The sequence below is a fragment of the Procambarus clarkii genome, chromosome 43 (assembly GCF_040958095.1).
Source record: "Procambarus clarkii isolate CNS0578487 chromosome 43, FALCON_Pclarkii_2.0, whole genome shotgun sequence".
In the NCBI taxonomy this organism is placed as follows: domain Eukaryota; kingdom Metazoa; phylum Arthropoda; class Malacostraca; order Decapoda; family Cambaridae; genus Procambarus; species Procambarus clarkii.
In genome coordinates, this window is record NC_091192.1 from 4,965,433 (window position 1) to 4,990,298 (window position 24,866).

The 24,866-nt window shown below is 41.8% G+C and overlaps 2 protein-coding genes across 2 annotated transcripts in view; one reads left to right on the forward strand and one right to left on the reverse strand.

Annotated features, from left to right (window-relative positions):
* Positions 1–4,161: 4,161 nt before the first annotated feature.
* LOC123756003 (uncharacterized) overlaps positions 4,162–24,866 on the forward strand; it is a 490,424-nt gene continuing 469,719 nt past the window's right edge. The window contains exon 1 of the mRNA XM_069299975.1: positions 4,162–4,504. The gene's annotated coding sequence lies outside the window, so the exon portion shown is untranslated. The remainder of the gene's footprint in view (positions 4,505–24,866) is intronic.
* On the reverse strand, positions 6,136–7,206 carry LOC123755999 (paternally-expressed gene 3 protein-like). The gene has a single exon (XM_045739012.1). It carries the CDS (start codon positions 7,204–7,206, stop codon positions 6,136–6,138), a length of 1,071 nt encoding a protein of 356 aa, XP_045594968.1.

Here is a 24,866-nt window from a genome sequence, read left to right on the forward strand (position 1 = left end):
TCTTCCATGATTCATCCTGCCAGGGAGGTGACACCCACCGGGCAGGAGCTCACGGAGGCTCAAGCAGGTGGAGGTATGCAAGGTAACAAGCTGTTCTCTGATGCCACATTTTTCTATTCCCTTTTCATCCTGTAAGTAGCACAGTACTCAGTTTTTTCATGGCAATATCATTGTAGTGGGGATCTCTGGCTATCTTAAGTGCAACCTTAGTATTCAGTTCCTTAACTCTGCTTTTAACCCTGGGAAAAGGAAGGAAGAAAACTATCTGGAGAATGCGCCAAGCCATTACGACTATATAGCACTTGGAAGGGGTCAGGATAAGGATTTGGGATGGGACGGGAGGCAAGGAATGGTGCCCAACCACTTGGACGGTCGGGTATTGAACGCCGACCTGCATGAAGCGAGTGCGTCGTTCTACCGTCCAGCCCAAGTAGTTGGCTTTAAGACTGGGGGAGAGACAACTCTTTTAGTAGATTAGATGTTTTGGCAGTTTTTGGGACGCCAAAAATTACACACATATCTTCATTTCATATACTTTGGAATCCGTTGATTGTCCGGACTTCCAGGACGAGCGTGTCTTGCTTCCCGACCGTCCCCCGCGGTCACTTGTCCCTCGATAGAATCCTTGATCACTCAGATACCTTTTACATCGTTCGCCTTATACGCGTTGGTTCTCGTATCACCCTTAGTGATATTTAGCGCCCACTGATTATCCCCCACATTTGATGGTGCTACATAGCTTCCCGGCTTGGTGCCTTCTATTGATAATTACTTACTTTCGAACCTTTTTATGTAGCTTGAGAAATATGTGCAGAAGGCTGGTGCGACATATTCTATGACTGAGCGACATATTCTATGGCACAAATTCTGTGTAAATCCTCTTACGTGCGTCAAAAGAAGCTTCATGATCACTCCAGGACATGGGTCTCAAGGCCCCGACAAGACTCCTACACGCCTCTATGAGTGATTCCAGGGTACCGATAATGCTCAACCCACTCCAGTGTGTCACCAGTAATTTCCAGTTCTTCGTTTTCTGTCCTCTTGTGATGAGAGCATTATGTTCTTATGTGTGGAGAGAATATAACCCAGTTCATAACACTTCTTCCCAAAGAGTTGAATGGACTGTTTACCTTTCCAAAGGTAAACAGTCCATGCAGATAATGTCCTGTATTAGGACATTATCTGCATGTCCCACTTGTTGTGTTCCTTCCGGAAGTTTATCATTAGCCATGGCTTTCATAAGCTGTTAAATAGTATGGGACTTAACACTCCTTATTGTGTCCCAAGCTCCTCCTCCTTGGGGGGGTCCCAAGCTCCACCTCCTTGGGGGGTCCCAAGCTCTTCCTCCTTGGGGGGGTCCCAAGCTCCTCCTCCTTATTGGGTCCCAAGCTCTTCCTCCTTGGGGGGGGTGGGTCCCAAGCTCCACCTCTGGGGTGGTCCCAAGCTCCACCTCTGGGGTGGTCCCAAGCTCCACCTCCTTGGGGGGGTCCCAAGCTCCACATCCTTGGGGGGGTCCCAAGTTCCACCTCCTTGGGGGGGTCCCAAGCTCCACATCCTTGGGGGGGTCCCAAGTTCCACCTCCTTGGGGGGGTCCCAAGCTCCACCTCCTTGGAGGGGTCCCAAGCTCCACCTCCTTGGGGGGGTCCCAAGCTCCACCTCCTTGGGGGGTCCCAAGCGCCACCTCCTTGGCGGGGGTCCCAAGCTCCACCTCCTTGGGGGGGGGTCCCAAGCTCCACATCCTTGGGGGGGTCCCAAGTTCCACCTCCTTGGGGGGGTCCCAAGCTCCTCCTCCTTGGGGGGGTCCCAAGCTCCACCTCCTTGGGGGGGTCCCAAGCTCCACCTCCTTGGGGGGGTCCCAAGCTCCACCTCCTTGGGGGGGTCCCAAGCTCCACCTCCTTGGGGGGGGTCCCAAGCTCCACCTCCTTGGGGGGTCCCAAGCTCCACCTCCTTGGGGGGGGTCCCAAGCTCCACCTCCTTGGGGGGTCCCAAGCTCCACCTCCTTGGGGGGGTCCCAAGCTCCACCTCCTTGGGGGGGTCCCAAGCTCCACCTCCTTGGGGGGTCCCAAGTTCCACATCCTTGGGGGGGTCCCAAGCTCCACCTCCTTGGGGGGGTCCCAAGCTCCACATCCTTGGAGGGGGTCCCAAGCTCCACATCCTTGGGCGGGTCCCAAGCTCCACCTCCTTGGGGGGGGTCCCAAGCTCCACCTCCTTGGGGGGTCCCAAGCTCCACCTCCTTGGGGGGGGTCCCAAGCTCCACATCCTTGGGGGGGTCCCAAGTTCCACCTCCTTGGGGGGTCCCAAGCTCCACCTCCTTGGAGGGGTCCCAAGCTCCACCTCCTTGGGGGGGTCCCAAGCTCCACCTCCTTGGGGGGTCCCAAGCGCCACCTCCTTGGCGGGGGTCCCAAGCTCCACCTCCTTGCGGGGTCCCAAGCTCCACCTCCTTGGAAGGGGGTGGGTCCCAAGCTCCACCTCTGGGGTGGTCCCAAGCTCCACCTCTGGGGTGGTCCCAAGCTCTACCTCCTTGGGGGTCCCAAGCTCCACCTCTGGGGTGGTCCCAAGCTCCACCTCTGGGGGGCGTCCCAAGGTCCATATTCACTGTTCTCGGGGTGGATCCGTTGAAGCAGACCTTGGCTTTCCTCCCTGTAAGGTAGTCTTCAATCCACTGCAATAGTCTCCCCTTGACACCCATGCATGCAAGCTCGTCCAGGATCACAATCCCCTGTGCTTTGTCGAAGGCTCCATTGATGTCAACAAATACAGCGTAATTAACCGAGTCATTAGCTAAATAAATAACTATCTAATTGACTCTGCTCTGTCCTTTTAAAAAATACGTGGACCACTTCCCCTATTTTACCTATCTTATGTAACAGGCGTTTTAAGACGAGCCTTTGAACCTTCTTGCATGTGCAGGGCACGAGTGACGTGTTCGTGTATTTGACGCCCACGTGACGTGTTCGTGTACTTGACGCCCACGTGTCGTGTTCGTGTACTTGACGCCCACGTGTCGTGTTCGTGTACTTGACGCCCACGTGTCGTGTTCGTGTACTTGACGCCCACGTGACGAGTTCGTGCACTTGACGCCCACGTGACGTGTTCGTGTCCTTGTTAGCGCCCGCTTACCTAATTGCGTCACAAATATTCATGTCCAGTACTACCTGGAGCTACAGTGTCAGTCATGTACCAGGGAGGTGGTCCCCAGTACTACCTGGAGCTACAGTGTCAGTCATGTACCAGGGAGGTGGTCCCCAGTACTACCTGGAGCTACAGTGTCAGTCATGTACCAGGAAGGTGGTCCCCAGTACTACCTGGAGCTACAGTGTCAGCCATGTACCAGGAAGGATAATCATTACAGCAGGAAGTGGCTCGACATATGTATAAAAAGTAATAGAGTAAATCTTCCTTAAAGCTCCTTGTATCATTTTGCTGAGAAAGTAGCCGCGTAAAATGTGTACAAACGTTCAGGACTGCGAGCCTCGCCCTCACTGCAGGAGTCGAGTGATGTGTTCCATCCTGACCAGATGAAGGTGCTGTCATTTTAGACGGCTTTGGTTTAGGAATACCAAGTATTGTGGCTTACCATCACATAAGCCAAATGACGTTACACACAGAAGTCACAATAACGTGATGCATCAATGAGCAAATCCACAAGGGCCGTGACGAGGATTCGAACCTACGTAGGTTCGAATCCTCGTCACGGTCATTGTGGATTTGTTCAAGTGACGTTGTATGAGCACGGGGGTGAAGGCGCCAGCTGTTATATCAAGCTGTCATCTAGCATAATACATCGTATTTTGACGAAATAGTCCCCAACGTCAGTGTCGCAAAATCATTGACGTGATGTTGTCAATTATTGATCATTGTTAGCAAAATTGACGTGATGTTTTGTTTTCTACTCGTGGGTGCTTGGATAGGTTAGGCTCGGGGAATTTAGCACATCATTTTAGTGACGTGTTGAAGGGCTGGATAGGACATGGCGGGTTATATAGGTGAAGGATGTGAAGAGTTCGAGAGTGAGGGAGCTGTGATTCACGTGGGGCGTCTGGAGGGGCCGCCAACACTCTCCGTGTACCAACTGGGACATGGACTAACCAATCGTCATCTAAAAACTTGAACAGAACATAAATATATTATTTTTTACTTAAGAGCATCACGGGGAAAAAACAAAATAGATCGGGCAACGCTTGGCAGGACCAGCTAAGCAGAAGTCAGTGTTGCTGAGACCGTCAGAGTGGCTAGACGCGCGCCTCCGCTGCCTCCCGCTGGCCCACGCAGGCACAGGTACACGTCGGCCCAACGCCGCCCGCCCTCGTCCACCAAGGACAACGCCACCTACAGTGATGCTCGTGCATAACCACCCATATCCAACGCGGTCCACAACGCTAGTGACCCTGGGATAAAACTACCTGTCACAAACCTAACGACAAACGCATATCATTAATTCATATCAGTCGATTCTGCCTCGCCAAGTCTCACAAGCAGTGCCTTGCAATACTCAACACAAGAGGTAAGTACACCATCCTTATTTTTCTCCTCCTTACACTGTGTCGTTCACTAATACATTATATATGTGACTCATATATGTGTGGTCTTCACGGCACCTTGTTGAGTATCATCATTATTATTCATCATACATTACTTAATTCTGAAGTGCGTCCCCACACGTTCACAACTCTTAAGGAATACAAGTTCTCATCTGGTTCGTCTTGTGGTGGTAGTTCGTGTCCTCTGGTTCTTCTTGTGGTGGTAGTTCGTGTCCTCTGGTTCTTCTTGTGGTGGTAGTTCGTGTTCTCTGGTTCTTCTTGTGGTGGTAGTTCGTGTTCTCTGGTTCGTCTTGTGGTGGTAGTTCGTGTCCTCTGGTTCTTCTTGTGGTGGTAGTTCGTGTCCTCTGGTTCTTCTTGTGGTGGTAGTTCGTGTCCTCTGGTTCTTCTTGTGGTGGTAGTTCGTGTCCTCTGGTTCTTCTTGTGGTGGTAGTTCGTGTTCTCTGGTTCTTTTTTTCTTGTGTGTGTTTTTTTCCCATCTCAGACGTGGCCTAACCAGCATATATACATTTCCTTCTGTCCTCCATGGACAGGGTGAGAGATCTGTTAAACATATAGTTCAGGGATTTATTGAACAATCAACCACAGGAGGTGATTGTAGTGCTTTTAAAATGCTAAGCTAACCTACAGACATAAATATACAGATATACGTCTGTAATACATAAACAGTGGTCGATGTGTCTTTTTACATAGCATCATTAATGTGCGTTTACAAAGGTGAAATGCACTTCTGACCAGCTTCCAAATACCCTGTATACAAATAACACACACATTCACATACATGTATACACATATACCAACACTTATCTATATGTATATACATACACCTATGTCTCTCCTACTTTAACAGGGTAAGATAGCTTCTATAGAAACTAGTGTGATATTAAACACTTAACCACTGAAGGTGATTAAGATGCTTTTACAAGCCCAGGTTATAGGTACATTGTAGAACAGATTACAGATGAAGATTACAGATATATTGTAATGGTATAATACATTGTATAACAGATGTATTACATAGTCAATCTTGGGTACAAGTCTAATATATCATCAAATGTTCCAGTATTCATATAGTAGGTACACAGTTCAGCATACCTCAGCCCAGGAGGGCGAAAGTCAGTCAATATGGGACATTCTACAATATAATGTTCAAGGTAGTGCATGTTTTCTTTTCACAAAGTTGACACATAGTGTATTGTACACTTTCACAAAGTTGACACATGGAGTATTGCACACTTTCACAAAGCTGACACATGGTGTATTGTACACTTTCACAAAGCTGACACATGGTGTATTGTACACTTTCACAAAGTTGACACATTGTGTACTCGACATTTGGGTTTTGAGAAAGCTGCCAGATACGTCTATATCCCAGGCGTATTCTGGCCACTATAAAGTCACATTGCCGGGTTCTTGTTCTATTAGTTCCATATGTGAATGTCTTCTCACGATATCTATCAAAATATTTAATGATACAACTTTCAGGTCTTTGTGAATTTGTTAGGTCGGTGAGATCTTCATTAGATGTTTAAGTATTCTCTTTGTCCCTGCTGATAAAACACCCATATCAATCATCTTGTGGTGGTAGTTCGTGTCCTCAGGTTCGTCTTGTGGTGGTAGTTCGTGTTCTCTGGTTCTTGTTGTGGTGGTAGTTCGTGTTCTCTGGTTCTTGTTGTGGTGGTAGTTCGTGTTCTCTGGTTCTTGTTGTGGTGGTAGTTCGTGTTCTCTGGTTCTTGTTGTGGTGGTAGTTCGTGTTCTCTGGTTCTTGTTGTGGTGGTAGTTCGTGTTCTCTGGTTCTTGTTGTGGTGGTAGTTCGTGTTCGCTGGTTCGTCTTGTGGTGGTAGTTCGTGTTCTCTGGTTCTTGTTGTGGTGGAAGTTCGTGTTCTCTGGTTCTTGTTGTGGTGGTAGTTCGTGTTCTCTGGTTCTTGTTGTGGTGGTAGTTCGTGTTCTCTGGTTCTTCTTGTGATGGTAGTTCGTGTTCTCTGGTTCTTGTTGTGGTGGTAGTTCGTGTTCTCTGATTCGTCTTGTGGTGGTAGTTCGTGTTCTCTGGTTCTTGTTGTGGTGGTAGTTCGTGTTCTCTGGTTCTTGTTGTGGTGGTAGTTCGTGTTCTCTGGTTCTTGTTGTGGTGGTAGTTCGTGTTCTCTGGTTCGTCTTGTGGTGGTAGTTCGTGTTCTCTGGTTCGTCTTGTGGTGGTAGTTCGTGTTCTCTGGTTCGTCTTGTGGTAGTAGTTCGTGTTCTCTGGTTCGTCTTGTGGTAGTAGTTTGTGTTCTCTGGTTCGTCTTGTGGTGGTAGTTCGTGTTTTCTGGTTCGTCTTGTGGTGGTAGTTCGTGTCCTCTGGTTTTTGTTGTGGTGGTAGTTCGTGTCCTCTGGTTCGTCTTGTGGTGGTAGTTCGTGTTCTCTGGTTCTTGTTGTGGTGGTAGTTCGTGTTCTCTGGTTTTTGTTGTGGTGGTAGTTCGTGTCCTCTGGTTTTTGTTGTGGTGGTAGTTCGTTTCCTCTGGTTCGTCTTGTGGTGGTAGTTCGTGTTCTCTGGTTCTTGTTGTGGTGGTAGTTCGTGTTCTCTGGTTCTTGTTGTGGTGGTAGTTCGTGTTCTCTGGTTCGTCTTGTGGTGGTAGTTCGTGTCCTCTGGTTCGTCTTGTGGTGCTAGTTCGTGTCCACCAGTTCCTCCCATAGTGACAGTGTGTCCACTAGTTCCTCCCATAGTGGCAGTGTGTCCACTAGTTCCTCCCACAGTGGCAACGTGGGCTTGGGTTGCCATAAAGCCAAGGACGGGTGCCGCTCGACTCACTCTAATAATAAAATATGCATCAGTGACCTATTCCATGTTGGTCCAAAAATGTGAGTCTTTATTTTACCTTAGCTGGCGGGGTGCCCTTGTTCATCTATAATGGGGCCGGGTCGTTACCTTCCATGGGGGAGGTTTCCTGTGTCCTTAGTGGGGGAGTGCTTTCCTCTTCATTGCGGAATTTTATTCACCTTAATGTTGGTCCTGATTCATCTGGTGGACTGGGGAGAGTCTGCGGTTTGGGAGTATTACAGTGAGTACCTGTGTTTGGGAGTATTACAGTGAGTACCTGTGTTTGGGGGTATTAAAGTGAGTACCTGTGTTTGGGAGTATTACAGTGAGTATCTGTGTTTGGGAGTATTACAGTGAGTACCTGTGTTTGGGAGTATAACAGTGAGTACCTGTGTTTGGGAGTATTACAGTGAGTACCTGTGTTTGGGAGTATTACAGTGAGTACCTGTGTTTGGGAGTATTACAGTGAGTACCTGTGTTTGGGAGTATTACAGTGAGTACCTGTGTTTGGGAGTATTACAGTGTGTACCTGTGTTTGGGAGTATTACAGTGAGTACCTGTGTTTGGGAGTATTACAGTGAGTACCTGTGTTTGGGAGTATTACAGTGAGTACCTGTGTTTGGGAGTATTACAGTGAGTACCTGTGTTTGGGAGTATTACAGTGAGTACCTGTGTTTGGGAGTATTACAGTGAGTACCTGTGTTTGGGAGTATTACAGTGAGTACCTGTGTTTGGGAGTATTACAGTGAGTACCTGTGTTTGGGAGTATTACAGTGAGTACCTGTGTTTGGGAGTATTACAGTGAGTACCTGTGTTTGGGAAGTATTACAGTGAGTACCTGTGTACCTTGGAGTAGTGAGTACCTGTGTTTGGGACTATTACAGTGAGTACCAGTGTTTGGGAGTATTACAGTGAGTACCAGTGTTTGGGAGTATTACAGTGAGTACCTGTGTTTGGGACTATTACAGTGAGTACCAGTGTTTGGGACTATTACAGTGAGTACCAGTGTTTGGGAGTATTACAGTGAGTACCTGTGTTTGGGAGTATTACAGCCAGTACCAGTGTTTGGGACACGTTACACAAGACATCTCCTAACCCAAATATTTCACATTCATCCGCAAAAAATTTTAATTCAATATTACAGTTGTCATTAGAAGTATTGGCTGATGTCCTCCGGGATATTCAAGTGTAATTCTGGTGTCCTGCAGAACAGACAACTGAATACTTGTGTTCTCTGACATAGCTAGATGATCGCGGGGATGAACAGAGATGTTCCGCCAATGGAGACAGAGGCAGGAAGCTCAGCCAGCGCCACCGGGTGCGGGCCACCGGGTGCGGGCCACCGGGTGCGGGCCACCAGGTGCGGGCCACCAGGTGCGGGCCACCAGGTGCGGGCCACCAGGTGCGGGCCACCAGGTCCGGCCCACCGGGTGCGGGCTCCTCTAAAAACAGTCAGGAAACAAATGATACAGACCTTTATTTTTTTCTTTTTTCTTTTTCTTTAACGTGTTTCTCTCACGTTCCCATTCCTACTCCTATTATTACAGCCTTTATTACACCTTACCTTCCGTGCCTTTTGCCTTGCTCTTATCTTCCTCTAAGATTTCCATCTCCTCACCTATCTTGCCCTACATATGCCCGTGCCTCCTTCGTCTCATCACAGTCGACTTGATAATGGTCCAGGACGGACCGAAACGTCGGCGTCTCTTCAATTTCTAGTATTTTTCAGCCACGTTATTGTGACTCATCGCCTGCATATGGATGCCACACGTAAGCGTCTTACTCTGTTTAATTTCTTCGATGTTCTACCTTCCTTTAAACAGCCTTTTCGCACCTTCCAGTATTCCCTTTTTACCGCCAAGCGTCGAAAGAACCAGTTCAAGTTTCTTAAAGACTGCCTTGCTGAGCAAGTTCTCCCTTTTTCTATATCTCACGTTCTCCAGTTTAACACTTCGGGATCTCCTTTTCTTTAACATGCCCACCTTCAAGAACTTATTCGTGCCACCTCCTTGCATGTTGACGATGCTTTTCTAACAGTTCGTCAACATCTACGCTTTCTGTCTTCTTCTCTTCCCACTTATCTATGCAATATCCTATTTCCCATTGCATTTGACACTGCTCACGTCTCCTCTTCCCACCACTCCTCCGCACTACACAACAAACTTCAACGCCTGATCTCCAACAGTCCTTGGGCCAAATACTCTCTCTCTGACTGTGTTACCAACCTTTCATCCTACCCTCTTTCTAAGCACCAGCAAGAACCTCTTGGCCTTGGTCTTTCTTTTGCTTCTTCCCCTGGCCCACGCTGTGGCATTGACCTCATTAGTTCCTTTGACAGGTTTGTCAATTCTAACTCTAGTACTTTTTCGGACCTGTCTGTCTGTAGGGGGTCCATTATCCCCGTTCTTAACAACTTGTTTTCTAAAAATCACCACCTTCCTCGTCGCTTCCAGCTTGCCCTTGCCTCCCTGAAATCTAACAGCTCTTCTTCTAATCCTTCCTTCCTACAAAGGCAGTTCGGTGGTTGTCCTTGACCGTGAGGACTACCTCCAGAAAGCAGATGTCTTGCTCTCTGACTCCCGCACATATGCCCCTCTGATTTCTGACCCCTTTGGATTCACCTTAAAACTTCCTTCAACCTTCGTCAATCTCAGAACTTAAAAGAAAGACTGCGCCTACAGCCCTCTTGTAAGATGCTTAGTCTTGATGTCGACTCTCTGTTCACTAATGTTCCGCTCGATGACGTTCTCTCTTTCTTCTTTGAAGGAGACTAAGGACCTTCTTCCTTTCCCGCTTCCCACTGACGTTTTCCTCGAACTCATCAGACTCTGTGTTGACGCTGACTCCTCCTTTTTCACCGGTTAATACTTCTCTCAAACTTTTGGTGTCGCTATGGGTTCCCCTCTCTCACCCTGTTCTTGCCAATCTCTACATGGAATACTTCGAAACTGTTCTTCTTCCCGTTATTGATACTCGTCCCTCTCTCTGGCTTTGCTATGTTGAGTAACTGTATAGTATAGTACCGTACCATACACCCCGACACAGTGTAGTACTGTACCATACACCACGGCACAGTGTAGTACCGTACCATACACCACGACACAGTGTAGTACCGTACCATACACCCCGACACAGTGTAGTACTGTACCATACACCACGACACAGTGTAGTACTGTACCATACACCACGACACAGTGTAATACCGTACCATACACCACGACACAGTGTAGTACCGTACCATACACCACGACACAGTGTAGTACCGTACCATACACCACGACACAGTGTAGTACCGTACCATACACCACGACACAGTGTAGAACCGTACCATACACCACGACACAGTACAGTACCGTGGCATACACCACGGCACAGTATAGTGGTGTTGCAAACGTCCGTAGTCTCAAAGGGTTCCGGGGGGACCCCGGGGGTGTGCGTGCGTTGTCGTGCGGTGTGATTGTGGGAGGTGTAGGGGTATCTGGAGACGCGGGGTCGTTGTATCGTGTGGGTTAGAGAGTTGTGGGGGGTAAAAGTGTAAGTATAGGAACATGTGAACAGGTGATCAATAGTAGTAGTAGTAGATAAATATGTAGGAATATGTGCCGTAGAGTTAATCGTGTGTAGATATATAGTTAAATAAAAGTATATAGGAAGGATACGTTGAGCGGCATAGAGGGCAACCCCCTTCCCATGGCTGTGTTGGGGGTAGGAGACCGAGTTTTAAAGATGGGTGGTTAGGGGTAGGGCACGTCAAGGAGGTTAAGGAGAGAGGGGAAGGGAGGGGAGTGGGTGGTAGTTTTGACTGATAGCGAGGGTCTCATTCTCTCTTTTTTTTTTAACAAAATGTCTATTTTTATGTAAGAAAAGCGTATATCTTTCTCACCTAATTCTGTTTCAGGCGTAGCTAGGTCTCCGATGTCGGCGATTAGTTTTCACGTCAGACAGGACTGTGCTCACGGTAGGGCGTCTCAGCAGGAAATGGAGTGTGTCAATGACACGTAATTGTTTTTGTAAAGAGGGGAGGAGGGTCAACCTCTACCTTGCTTGCAGAGCTGTACATGCCCAGCACCATCACATGACCACATGCCCACATGATCACATAGCCCACATGGGCACTTGGATGTGTTTGTGTGTGTGAGCGAGCGCTTGTCCTACTCACCTCTTTGAAGCCTTAGACTTTACTGCTTTGAATGACAGCTCTCACCGCCACATAGTGGCAGCAGAAGCAACAGCAGCAGCACGTAGTCATGAGGCATTCACCACATGGTGGGAAAGCACTTAGGACTGGTGTGTGGTCTTTGATGACCCATGCAGGAGTGGCCTGTGTTCGCGTTTAGGTGGTGTCGTGTGTCGCACACTCTCCTTCCCCTTCACCCCCTCCCATACAGGTGACAGTTATCAATTAATTGGCAATTCCCCACTCCTTCATAAACGAGGCTTAAAATAGTTAACACATTATATATATGTCACTGTATTCATATCAAATAATGACTATACCCCGTGGTAGAGATCTTTTAATTTCGCTAAACACATTATATATGTGTCTGTATTCATGTCAAATATCTCTGTATTCAGAACAAAATTAGTAGTAGTAAAAGGATGTAAACAGGGCCATGAGGCGCATAGGGATCACATGGCGGGAGAGCAGTTAAGAGCGGTGCGACCTCTCTGATGCCCGGCGCGTGACTGGGTACATGACTGCAATACCCCACTCCATAACCGCTCCTGCCTCCACCCCCCCCCCCCCCCCCCTCTACACTTAGCATGCTCCGTTTACTTGTCAGCCGCGAGTTTTTTGTTTTTTGTTGACACTTACATGCTTGTCTCTGTATTCAGAACAAAATTAGCAGTAAAGGAGTGTAAGTAAACATACAACAACCTACATGCTTTTCTCAGTATTCAGATCACTAAATAGTTACTTAGGGGAAAAGTAGCTGACATCTCTGCCTTTTCCTTTCTCCGGGTGCATCTGTTCACATAACTTTTTTTTTTTTCCTTTCACTTGTTGCTTCTGTTAGTTTTTAAGTTTTAGACCGCAGTGGACTGAAGACTGTATCACGCTACAGGGAATCAAATCATTGCTACTGTGTGTTTTACATCTCGTAACGTAACGACACCAGCATGCAAACACCATTCTATTACTGTGTGACTTATTTCAGTTCTTGTAACACTGTCAATGTAACGTAACACGGAAAATTGGGCGTTCTGCTGTCCAAATATATATCATTGAAATGTATGAATGTCTACTCAATCTCCCTCGCCTCTACATCCAACACTAACACCAAATATTACCGTGCAGTCCTTGTAACACACAATGACGCTGTCTGTCTGTCTGCCTTTGTCAACCCCACGGCGAGGTTTAACTCCCAGCTGTGGTCGACGCGCGCCTGCTCTCATCTCAGCTAACCTACCCACACATCCGACGACACATGCCCTCTCGTCCATTACACGTCATTTCCTTTACCCTGTAGTCTGTCTACAATTCGCATAGCTTCTACCATCACTCAGTAACTCAGTAATGGCAGTCAGTCAGTCAGTCAAACAGCAACAGTGGACTGCTCACCTCATCACCACCACCACTGGACTGAAGACATAACAATATTTCTGTTTCATTCATTTAACTTTTAAGAGTAAGTAAAAGCAGTCAGCGAGTCTGTCAAACATGGGGGGTAGTAGACTGAAGACTGTATCAGGCTATGGGGATATAATAGTTTTAGTTTAAAGTTCCCTGAAAATGTTATGCATGTTTACCCCTCGCTCCATTGCATCCAAACACCAAATAAAATATTACTGCACGCCTCTTTAGTTCTTGTAACACATTATTTCGTAATGTAACGTAACGTGGAAATCACCTTAGTCTGATGTCCAAATAACATTTTGAAAATGTGAAGCATGTTCAGCCCCCATTCCATTAGTCAACCCCCTTTGCCTTTACATCCATCACCAATCATTTTCTAGTTTAAAAGATTTACATCGCAGTGGACTGACGACTGTATCAGGCTACGAGATTCAAATCATTGTTACTGTGTGTTTTACATCTCGTAACGGGGCCAACATGCAAACACCTTTCTATTAGTGTGTGACTGTTTTTTTCAGTTCTTGTAACTCAGTCAATGTAACGTAATGCGGGAAAATAAACTTTCTGCTGCCCAAATAAATGGCATTTGAAGATGTATGCGTGTCTAGACAATCCCCATATCCTCTAGATCCAACACCAATAATAATTAGTACTGTGTAGCATATTTTTTTCAGTTCTTGTAACACAGTCAATGTAAAGTAATGCGGAAAATCTGGCGTTCTGCTGTCCAAATAAATATCATTGAAATGTATGCATGTCTACTCAATCTTCCTCGTCTCTACATCCAACACCAACACCAAATATTACTGAGCAGTCCTTGTAACACCCTATGGCATTAGTGCTGTGTCTGTTTGTCTCTCTCTGTCAACCCCGCAGGGGTTAAACTGTGGTCGACGCACGCCTGCTCTCATCTCAGGTCGCCTACCCACACATCCGGCGTCACATACCCTCTCGTCCATCATACGTCAGTTCCCTATCCCCCGTAGTCTGTCTATCTACATTTCTCCTCAAACACACCACTAGTTAGGAAAAGTATTTTTTCCAAGTAACCTTACTTTTCAGACAGCAGAACGTCCGATTTTCCGTGTTACGTTACATTGACTGTGTTACAAGAACTGAAATAAGTCACACAGTAATAGAATGGTGTTTGCATGCTGGTGTCGTTACGTTACGAGATGTAAAACACACAGTAGCAATGATTTGATTCCCTGTAGCGTGATACAGTCTTCAGTCCACTGCGGTCTAAAACTTAAAAACTAACAGAAGCAACAAGTGAAAGGAAAAAAAAAAGTTATGTGAACAGATGCATCCGGAGAAAGGAAAAGGCAGAGATGTCAGCTACTTTTCCCCTAAGTAACTATTTAGTGATTCTGAATACTGAGAAAAGCATGTAGGTTGTTGTAATGTTTACTTACACTCTTTTACTGCTAATTTTGTTCTGAATACAGAGACAAGCATGTAAGTGTCAAAAAAACAAAAAACTCGCGGCTGACAAGTAAACGGAGCATGCTAAGTGTAGAGGTGGGGGGGGGGGGGGAGTGGCGGCAGGAGCGGCTATGGAGTGGGGTATTGCAGTCATGTACCCAGTCACGCGCCGGGCATCAGAGAGGTCGCACCGCTCTTAACTGCTCTCCCACCATGTGATCCCTATGCGCCTCATGGCCCTGTTTACATCCTTTTACTACTACTAATTTTGTTCTGAATACAGAGATATTTGACATGAATACAGACACATATATAATGTGTTTAGCGAAATTAAAAGATCTCTACCACGGGGTATAGTCATTATTTGATATGAATACAGTGACATATATATAATGTGTTAACTATTTTATGCCTCGTTTATGAAGGACAGTGGAAATGTGAAGTGGGGAATTGTCAAGTAATTGATAACTGTCACCTGTATGGGAGGGGGTGAGGGGGGAGGGGAGGGTGCAGTAGTGGGGTTGGCGGTCCACAGACGAATTTTTGTTTTTGGGGAAATTCGTCTGTGGACCCCAAGGGTTTCAGGTAAATTTAGAAATTCGTCTGTGGACCGCCAGGGTTTTCCGGCAAATTTAGAAATTCGTCTGTGGACCGCCAGGGTTTTCCGGCAAATTTGGGGAGTCGCAGATTTGGAATTAGGGAATTCTTATAATGAAAAATAATGGCATACGAGTTTGTTAAAGTTCTTATGAGAAAAATAATTTCCGAGACTTAGAAGTTTGTTATGTCCTTATGGGAGAAATTCAAATAACGTGTGTAGCGCTTTAGGGTTTCCAGGAGAACTCTACGGACATATTTTACATGTTTTCAACTTACAAAATCGTCTATGTAAGCCTTAGTTATTCATATAAATTTAGAAAATCACCTGTGTAAGTCATTGTTTTCAGGGTTTCGTACATCACACCCCCCTCCCTCCCCCCCCTTACCTCGCAATCTGTCGCCTCACCTGTGTTTACTTTACGCCCGGTCAGCCAGACCTCTTATCTTATGTTATCTTCTCATAATATCTGGACCGTCCCTCCTCTCTCTCTCCTTTCATTCAGTTCAACTATTTTCCAACATCGTATGTTTGCTCCTTTTCATTAAGCAAGTCAGTATGTTTGCTCCTTTTCATTAAGCAAGTCAGTTTTACACAAATAAATCATGTTAGTAAGCAAGTTCTAGCTCACGTTCCCCACCTTAGTCCCCTGTCGTATAAAGAATACTATCATTCCAAAATTTAAAAATAATCATATTTCAAATGTTGTTCAATACAGTAATTTAGTTACCAAGCTCCAGCTCTTGTCCTCCGCCTTAGCTCTCTCTCGTATCTTCGTTAGTATCAGTCCAATTTCCCTGAAATTTCTACCCTCTGTATTTCAGACATAGTTTAGTAAATGCAAACAATTATCAAACTCTAGCTCTTGTCCCCAGCTTAGTTCATTTGTACAAAATCATTAGTAACAGTCCAAATTCCCTGAGATTTTTAGCCTCTGTATTTCAGACACCATAAATAAGATCAAAACAGTTACCAAGCTCCAGCTCTTGTCCTCCGCCTTAGTTCTCTTTCATATCTTTGTAAATAAACCACCAATTTCCCTGAAATTTCTACCCTCTGTATTTCAGACATAGTTTAGTAAATGCAAACAATTATCAAACTCTAGCTCTTGTCCCCAGCTTAGTTCATTTGTACAAAATCATTAGTAACAGTCCAAATTCCCTGAGATTTTTAGCCTCTGTATTTCAGACACCATAAATAAGATCAAAACAGTTACCAAGCTCCAGCTCTTGTCCTCCGCCTTAGTTCTCTTTCATATCTTTGTAAATAAACCACCAATTTCCCTGAAATTTCTACCCTCTGTATTTCAGACACCGTAAATAAAATCAAGTCAGTTATCGAGCTCCAGCTCTCGTCCCCGCCTTAGTTCTCCTTCGTATCTTTGTAAATAACCCATCAATTTCCCTAAAATTAAAAGCAGACATACTTCAAAGTTAGTAAATAAAATCAAGTCAGTTATCGAGCTCCAGCTCTCGTCCCCCACCCTCTTCCACCCTCAAGTCTTTGTAAATAAACCATCAATTTCCCTGAAATTTTTTACCCTCTGTATTTCAGACATAGTAAATATGAAGTAAACAATTATAAAACTAGCTCTTGTCCTCTGTCCAAGCTCACTTTTGTAAAATCATTACTCTCAGTCCAAATCACCCAACTACATTTTCAGACATAGTAAATAAAAACCAGTTCAGTTATCAAGTTTCAACTCTTGTGCCCCAGCTTAGTTCATTTGTGCAAGTTCTTTATTTTCCAACTAAATCACCCTGAGATTTAAGATCACCTTATTTTCTAACGTAGTAAAATTAATCGGGGCATTAACCAAGCTCCATTTCCTCAGCCTTAGATCATCAGACATAAATATATTCGATCAAGTCCCTCTCCAGCCTATCTGTTTATCTGAGTAATTACTTTACCCTTCTCATCCCCAACGTATCAATCCCCAACGTATCCAAACCTTCAATAATCGTACTGTATTTGCATATTTTCTCTATATTCAGCTGTGTTCTTCACATTTTGTCCATGTTTTCTATGTTCACTCCATGTTCTTCAAATGTTCACAGTCCCATTCAGTTCATATTTTCACAAGTATCTCCATTTTTTCTGTAATCTTTCTCTTAGTCTCATTACTTTCTCTACAAATTCTAGTCATATTTTCTATGTTTTCACGTTCATCACATGTTCTCTTTACGACTTTATACTCAATATTCATGCTAACTTCCATATTTTTTGTGTTCTTTGTCAATATTCATGTTCCTCTACAAGTTCATGTTCCTCACAAGATCACTTCGTTTTTCACCTTCACTTACATGTTTTCTACATTCTTTGTCATATTCTCCATGTTCTTCACAAATCCATTGTTCATTCTTTGTATTCCCTATTCTCCTTATCATGTTTTCATATTCTCTATAAGTTCTTATTCCCTGCATGTTCACTCTATTCATCAACTTTTTCTTACGTGTTTTCTGTGTTCACCGTATGTTCACTGTGTTCATTCCCTTACTTAACCTCAATTTTTTTATGTTCTTTGTTTCTTCCATTCGCTAACTAGTTCTTTGTCAAATATTAGCATCAGCAATACAGTTCCCTCAACAATTTTAGTCACCAAGTTTTATTTTCAAAACTATATCAAAGTAATTCTCGTTGTCAACTTAATAGTTCTACCAGCCATGTTCTTAAACAAATCTACACTTTATTCAGTTCCAAATTTACAAAGACAAACCTTTCTTGTAACTTCTTAACTAAAAATCTTTCGCCAATCAACTGAAACATAGTCACTTTCCTCATTTCTCAACTAACTTATTATCCAATCAACCAAAAATTGTCAAAGGAATCTTTCCAACACTGTTCATAACTAAACTTATTATCCAGTCAACTAAAAATAGTTACTTCATCATGTTTCCTTGTCATTTCTTAACTGAAATATCACTTCTCTCATCTGAAAATAGTCAGGATTAACCTCATTCAACACCGTTTTAACTAAAACAGCCTTTCGCTTAGCTAAAAATTGTCAAAGGAATCTTTTCAGCACTGTTCATAACTAACTTTATCCATCGTCAAGTAAGAAAATATAGTCAAAGATATCTATCATCGTCGTTCTTAACTGACATTTATACTTTGTGGAGCACTAAAATAGTCAAATGTAACTTTTTCAGCACTTTCGTAACTAAAATTATATGTCGCTAAGTAAGAAAAATAGTCAAAGGTGCACTCCGTTACACCAAAGTTACTCTTCGAGAAATCAAAGACACTCTTCAATACATCAAGGACTTACTCAAAGACACCAAAGTTACACTCTAAGACATCCTTCGAGACATCAAAGACTTCCTTAAGACTTCAATGGGACTCTTCCATTCATCAAAGACATTCTCTAAGCCCTCAAAGTTATTCTCAGCACAATCAAAAGTTATTCCGAGTCATCAAAAGTTATTCCAAGACAACAAAAGTCATTCTCAGAGCTATCAAAATTATTCTCGGAGTCATCAAAAGGTATTCTCTAACTCACTTTGGCCATTAAAGTTAATTTCTATGTTATAAAAGTTTGTCTCAGAGACATCTAAAGTTAATCTTAGAGTTATCAAATGTAATCTCTAACTCTCTTTTGTTCATCAAAGTTGATCTCAGAGTTAGCAAAGGTAATCTCTAACTCACTCTCGTTCATCAAAGTTGTTTCAAAGACATCAAAGTTATTCAAAGAGCTAACAAAAGTTATTCTCAGAGTCACCTTCGTTCTTCAGAGAAACTTTCCAAAACATCTTTATTCATCAAAGTTATTCTCAGAGGCATAAAAGTCATTCTCAGAGCTATCAAACTTGTTCTCAAAGTCATCAAACTTATTCACAGAGTCATCAAAGTTAATCTAAGACATCATTTTTCATCAAAGATATTCTCTCTAAACCATCAATGTTCTTCTCTAAGACATAAAAGTTATTCTCAGAGTCACCTTCGTTCGTCAGAGAAACTTTCAAAACATCTTTGTTCATCAAACTTGTTTTCAAAGTCATCAAAAGTTAATCTAAGACATCTTCTTTCATCAAAGTTATTTTCAGAGACATCTAAAGTTATTCTCAGAGCTATCAAACTTGTTCTCAGAGTCATCAAATGTTATTCTCGAAGTCATCAAAGTTATTTTCAGAGACATCTAAAGTTAATTTCTATGTTATAAAGTTATTCCCAGAGCTATCAAAGTTAATCTCAGAGTTATCCAAAGATATTCTCATGTCCACAAAAGTTATTCCAAGAGACGTCAAAGTTGTTTCAAAGACATCAAAGTTAATCTCAGAGTTATCCAAAGACATTCTCATGTCCACAAAAGTTATTCTCAGTCATGATATGTTATTCTCTAACTCACTTCCATTCATCAAAGACATTCTCTAAGTCCTGAAAGTTATTCTCTAAGACAACAAAGTCTTTCTCAGAGCTACCAAAGATGTTCTCTAAATCATAAAAGTTAATCTTAACTCACCTTCGTTCATTAGAGAAACTTTCCAATCCATATTCGTTAACCAGAGTTATTCTCAGAGTCATCAAAGCGATCTCTAATTCATCTTCGTTCTCCAAAGTTGTTCTCTAAGACACCTTCATTCATCAAAGAAACTCTCCTTCTTCCATCATGTTATTCTTTAAGACATCTTCAGTCATAAAATTTTCTCTCCAAAATGTAACTAGTTCAGCTTTTCATACCAAACCTGCATTTCTGTTAAAACATATTTTCTTAGTTGCTTTACCCTAAAACTGTTCTCTGAACTACACTATTCAAACCTACGTAACCTATCCTCTCCACCCAATGTTACTTAGTTAACGTAACGTTCCTAAACCTAGCTTTACCTATCCTAACATACCTTACCTTACCTTCCCTAACTTAACCTAACTTTACCTATCCTAACTTAACTTGCCTTTCATAACCTAACTTTACCTATCCTAACATAACTTACCTTACCTTCCCTAACTTAACCTAACTTTACCTATCCTAACTTAACTTACCTTTCATAACCTAACTTTACCTAACATAACTTACCTTACCTTCCCTAACTTAACCTAACTTTACCTATCCTAACTTAACTTGCCTTTCATAACCTAACTTTACCTATCCTAACATAACTTACCTTACCTTCCCTATCTTACCTAACTTTACCTATCCTAACCTAACTTGTCTTACATAACTTAATCTTACTTTCCCAAACTGATGTATCCTAACTTATCTAGTCCAACCAGACATGATCTAACTTAAGTATTCCTTCTTGTCTTTGTGTTTCGTCAATCATTGTCTCATATTCATTTACTCATTTCATTAGTTATTTTCTCAAATGGTCACTTATGCATTTCAAGTGCTATTTGTTAGAGATTGGATATTTAAGCATTTCAAAGAATTTTTGTTATATATGGGCATTTACTCATTTCAAGGGATAATTTCTCAAATGGACGTTTTGCATTTCAAGTGTTATTTGTTTAAGATTGGGTGTTTAACCATTTCAAAGGTTTTTGTTATATATGGGAACTTACTCGTTTCAAGGGCCAATTTCTCAAATGGTCATTTTTGCAGATCAAGGGTTATTTGTTAAAGTTCATCAAGTTGCCCATAAGTTGTATTTATTATGTTTGTTATCTTATGTTCTTATTCCCCAACCCTTTAACCTAACCTTTCAGATGGAGTTTGTTGAATATATTATCCTTTTTCCTAACCTTTCAGATGGAGTTTGTTGAATATATTATCCTTTTTCCTAACCTTTCAGATGTAGTTTGTTGAATATATTATCCTTTTCCTAACCTTTCAGATGTAGTTTTGTTTCTCCTTTTTGTATATTTTTACCCAAACCCACCATCCCACTTAACCATCTTTCCTTCTTTACTTTGTTTTCACATATAAGTTCATTCTTTATCATAGTAATAATAAAAATTACAATAGTAAAAGAATCAGATCTACTAAGACTTGAAATTGAGAAACAAGAGCTCAAGGGAGTGAGAGCATGAAAGAAGAGCAAGGAGTAAGAGAGAGGGGGCGGAAGAGAATGGGACCAAAGAAGAGAGAATGAGAGAGTGGGCATGGGAGCACTAAGACTTGAATTGAGAAAAAGAAAAACTAAGTGAATGAGAATGAGGGTGTGAGAATGGGAGCAATAAGACTTGAATTTGAGAAACAAGAGAGCATTTGAGCAAATGAGGGAGAGAGAGGGGGAGGAAGAGAGAGAATAAGGGAGAGAGATAGAAAAGGAGGGTTAGAAGGAGTAGGAGAATGAGAGAGAGTGTGGGCATGGGAGCACTAAGACTTGAATTGAGAAAAAGAAAAACTAAGTGAATGAGAATGAGGGTGTGAGAATGGGAGCAATAAGACTTGAATTTGAGAAACAAGAGAGCATTTGAGCAAATGAGGGAGAGAGAGGGGGAGGAAGAGAGAGAATAAGGGAGAGAGATAGAAAAGGAGGGTTAGAAGGAGTAGGAGAATCAAAGTAAAGAAGGAAAGATGGTTTGGGTAAAAATATACAAAAAGGAGAAACAAAACTACATCTGAAAGGTTAGGAAAAGGATAATATATTCAACAAACTACATCTGAAAGGTTAGGAAAAAGGATAATATATTCAACAAACTCCATCTGAAAGGTTAGGAAAAAGGATAATATATTCAACAAACTCCATCTGAAAGGTTAGGTTAAAGGGTTGGGGAATAAGAACATAAGATAACAAACATAATAAATACAACTTATGGGCAACTTGATGAACTTTAACAAATAACCCTTGATCTGCAAAAATGACCATTTGAGAAATTGGCCCTTGAAACGAGTAAGTTCCCATATATAACAAAAACCTTTGAAATGGTTAAACACCCAATCTTAAACAAATAACACTTGAAATGCAAAACGTCCATTTGAGAAATTATCCCTTGAAATGAGTAAATGCCCATATATAACAAAAATTCTTTGAAATGCTTAAATATCCAATCTCTAACAAATAGCACTTGAAATGCATAAGTGACCATTTGAGAAAATAACTAATGAAATGAGTAAATGAATATGAGACAATGATTGACGAAACACAAAGACAAGAAGGAATACTTAAGTTAGATCATGTCTGGTTGGACTAGATAAGTTAGGATACATCAGTTTGGGAAAGTAAGATTAAGTTATGTAAGACAAGTTAGGTTAGGATAGGTAAAGTTAGGTAAGATAGGGAAGGTAAGGTAAGTTATGTTAGGATAGGTAAAGTTAGGTTATGAAAGGCAAGTTAAGTTAGGATAGGTAAAGTTAGGTTAAGTTAGGGAAGGTAAGGTAAGTTATGTTAGGTAAAGTTAGGTTATGAAAGGTAAGTTAAGTTAGGATAGGTAAAGTTAGGTTAAGTTAGGGAAGGTAAGGTAAGTTATGTTAGGATAGGTAAAGTTAGGTTATGAAAGGCAAGTTAAGTTAGGATAGGTAAAGTTAGGTTAAGTTAGGGAAGGTAAGGTAAGGTATGTTAGGATAGGTAAAGCTAGGTTTAGGAACGTTACGTTAACTAAGTAACATTGGGTGGAGAGGATAGGTTACGTAGGTTTGAATAGTGTAGTTCAGAGAACAGTTTTAGGGTAAAGCAACTAAGAAAATATGTTTTAACAGAAATGCAGGTTTGGTATGAAAAGCTGAACTAGTTACATTTTGGAGAGAAAATTTTATGACTGAAGATGTCTTAAAGAATAACATGATGGAAGAAGGAGAGTTTCTTTGATGAATGAAGGTGTCTTAGAGAACAACTTTGGAGAACGAAGATGAATTAGAGATCGCTTTGATGACTCTGAGAATAACTCTGGTTAACGAATATGGATTGGAAAGTTTCTCTAATGAACGAAGGTGAGTTAAGATTAACTTTTATGATTTAGAGAACATCTTTGGTAGCTCTGAGAAAGACTTTGTTGTCTTAGAGAATAACTTTCAGGACTTAGAGAATGTCTTTGATGAATGGAAGTGAGTTAGAGAATAACATATCATGACTGAGAATAACTTTTGTGGACATGAGAATGTCTTTGGATAACTCTGAGATTAACTTTGATGTCTTTGAAACAACTTTGACGTCTCTTGGAATAACTTTTGTGGACATGAGAATATCTTTGGATAACTCTGAGATTAACTTTGATAGCTCTGGGAATAACTTTATAACATAGAAATTAACTTTAGATGTCTCTGAAAATAACTTTTGATGACTTCGAGAATAACATTTGATGACTCTGAGAACAAGTTTGATAGCTCTGAGAATAACTTTAGATGTCTCTGAAAATAACTTTGATGAAAGAAGATGTCTTAGATTAACTTTTGATGACTTTGAAAACAAGTTTGATGAACAAAGATGTTTTGAAAGTTTCTCTGACGAACGAAGGTGACTCTGAGAATAACTTTTATGTCTTAGAGAAGAACATTGATGGTTTAGAGAGAATATCTTTGATGAAAAATGATGTCTTAGATTAACTTTGATGACTCTGTGAATAAGTTTGATGACTTTGAGAACAAGTTTGATAGCTCTGAGAATGACTTTTATGCCTCTGAGAATAACTTTGATGAATAAAGATGTTTTGGAAAGTTTCTCTGAAGAACGAAGGTGACTCTGAGAATAACTTTTGTTAGCTCTTTGAATAACTTTGATGTCTTTGAAACAACTTTGATGAACGAGAGTGAGTTAGAGATTACCTTTGCTAACTCTGAGATCAACTTTGATGAACAAAAGAGAGTTAGAGATTACATTTGATAACTCTAAGATTAACTTTAGATGTCTCTGAGACAAACTTTTATAACATAGAAATTAACTTTAATGGCCAAAGTGAGTTAGAGAATACCTTTTGATGACTCCGAGAATAATTTTGATAGCTCTGAGAATGACTTTTGTTGTCTTGGAATAACTTTTGATGACTCGGAATAACTTTTGATTGTGCTGAGAATAACTTTGAGGGCTTAGAGAATGTCTTTGATGAATGGAAGAGTCCCATTGAAGTCTTAAGGAAGTCTTTGATGTCTCGAAGGATGTCTTAGAGTGTAACTTTGGTGTCTTTGAGTAAGTCCTTGATGTATTGAAGAGTGTCTTTGATTTCTCGAAGAGTAACTTTGGTGTAACGGAGTGCACCTTTGACTATTTTTCTTACTTAGCGACATATAATTTTAGTTACGAAAGTGCTGAAAAAGTTACATTTGACTATTTTAGTGCTCCACAAAGTATAAATGTCAGTTAAGAACGACGATGATAGATATCTTTGACTATATTTTCTTACTTGACGATGGATAAAGTTAGTTATGAACAGTGCTGAAAAGATTCCTTTGACAATTTTTAGCTAAGCGAAAGGCTGTTTTAGTTAAAACGGTGTTGAATGAGGTTAATCCTGACTATTTTCAGATGAGAGAAGTGATATTTCAGTTAAGAAATGACAAGGAAACATGATGAAGTAACTATTTTTAGTTGACTGGATAATAAGTTTAGTTATGAACAGTGTTGGAAAGATTCCTTTGACAATTTTTGGTTGATTGGATAATAAGTTAGTTGAGAAATGAGGAAAGTGACTATGTTTCAGTTGATTGGCGAAAGATTTTTAGTTAAGAAGTTACAAGAAAGGTTTGTCTTTGTAAATTTGGAACTGAATAAAGTGTAGATTTGTTTAAGAACATGGCTGGTAGAACTATTAAGTTGACAACGAGAATTACTTTGATATAGTTTTGAAAATAAAACTTGGTGACTAAAATTGTTGAGGGAACTGTATTGCTGATGCTAATATTTGACAAAGAACTAGTTAGCGAATGGAAGAAACAAAGAACATAAAAAAATTGAGGTTAAGTAAGGGAATGAACACAGTGAACATACGGTGAACACAGAAAACACGTAAGAAAAAGTTGATGAATAGAGTGAACATGCAGGGAATAAGAACTTATAGAGAATATGAAAACATGATAAGGAGAATAGGGAATACAAAGAATGAACAATGGATTTGTGAAGAACA

Excerpts from the sequence above, each read along its gene's own strand:
- LOC123755999 (XM_045739012.1), bottom strand. The coding sequence starts at position 7,206 with ATGGGAGGAACTGGTGGACACGAACTAGCACCACAAGACGAACCAGAG.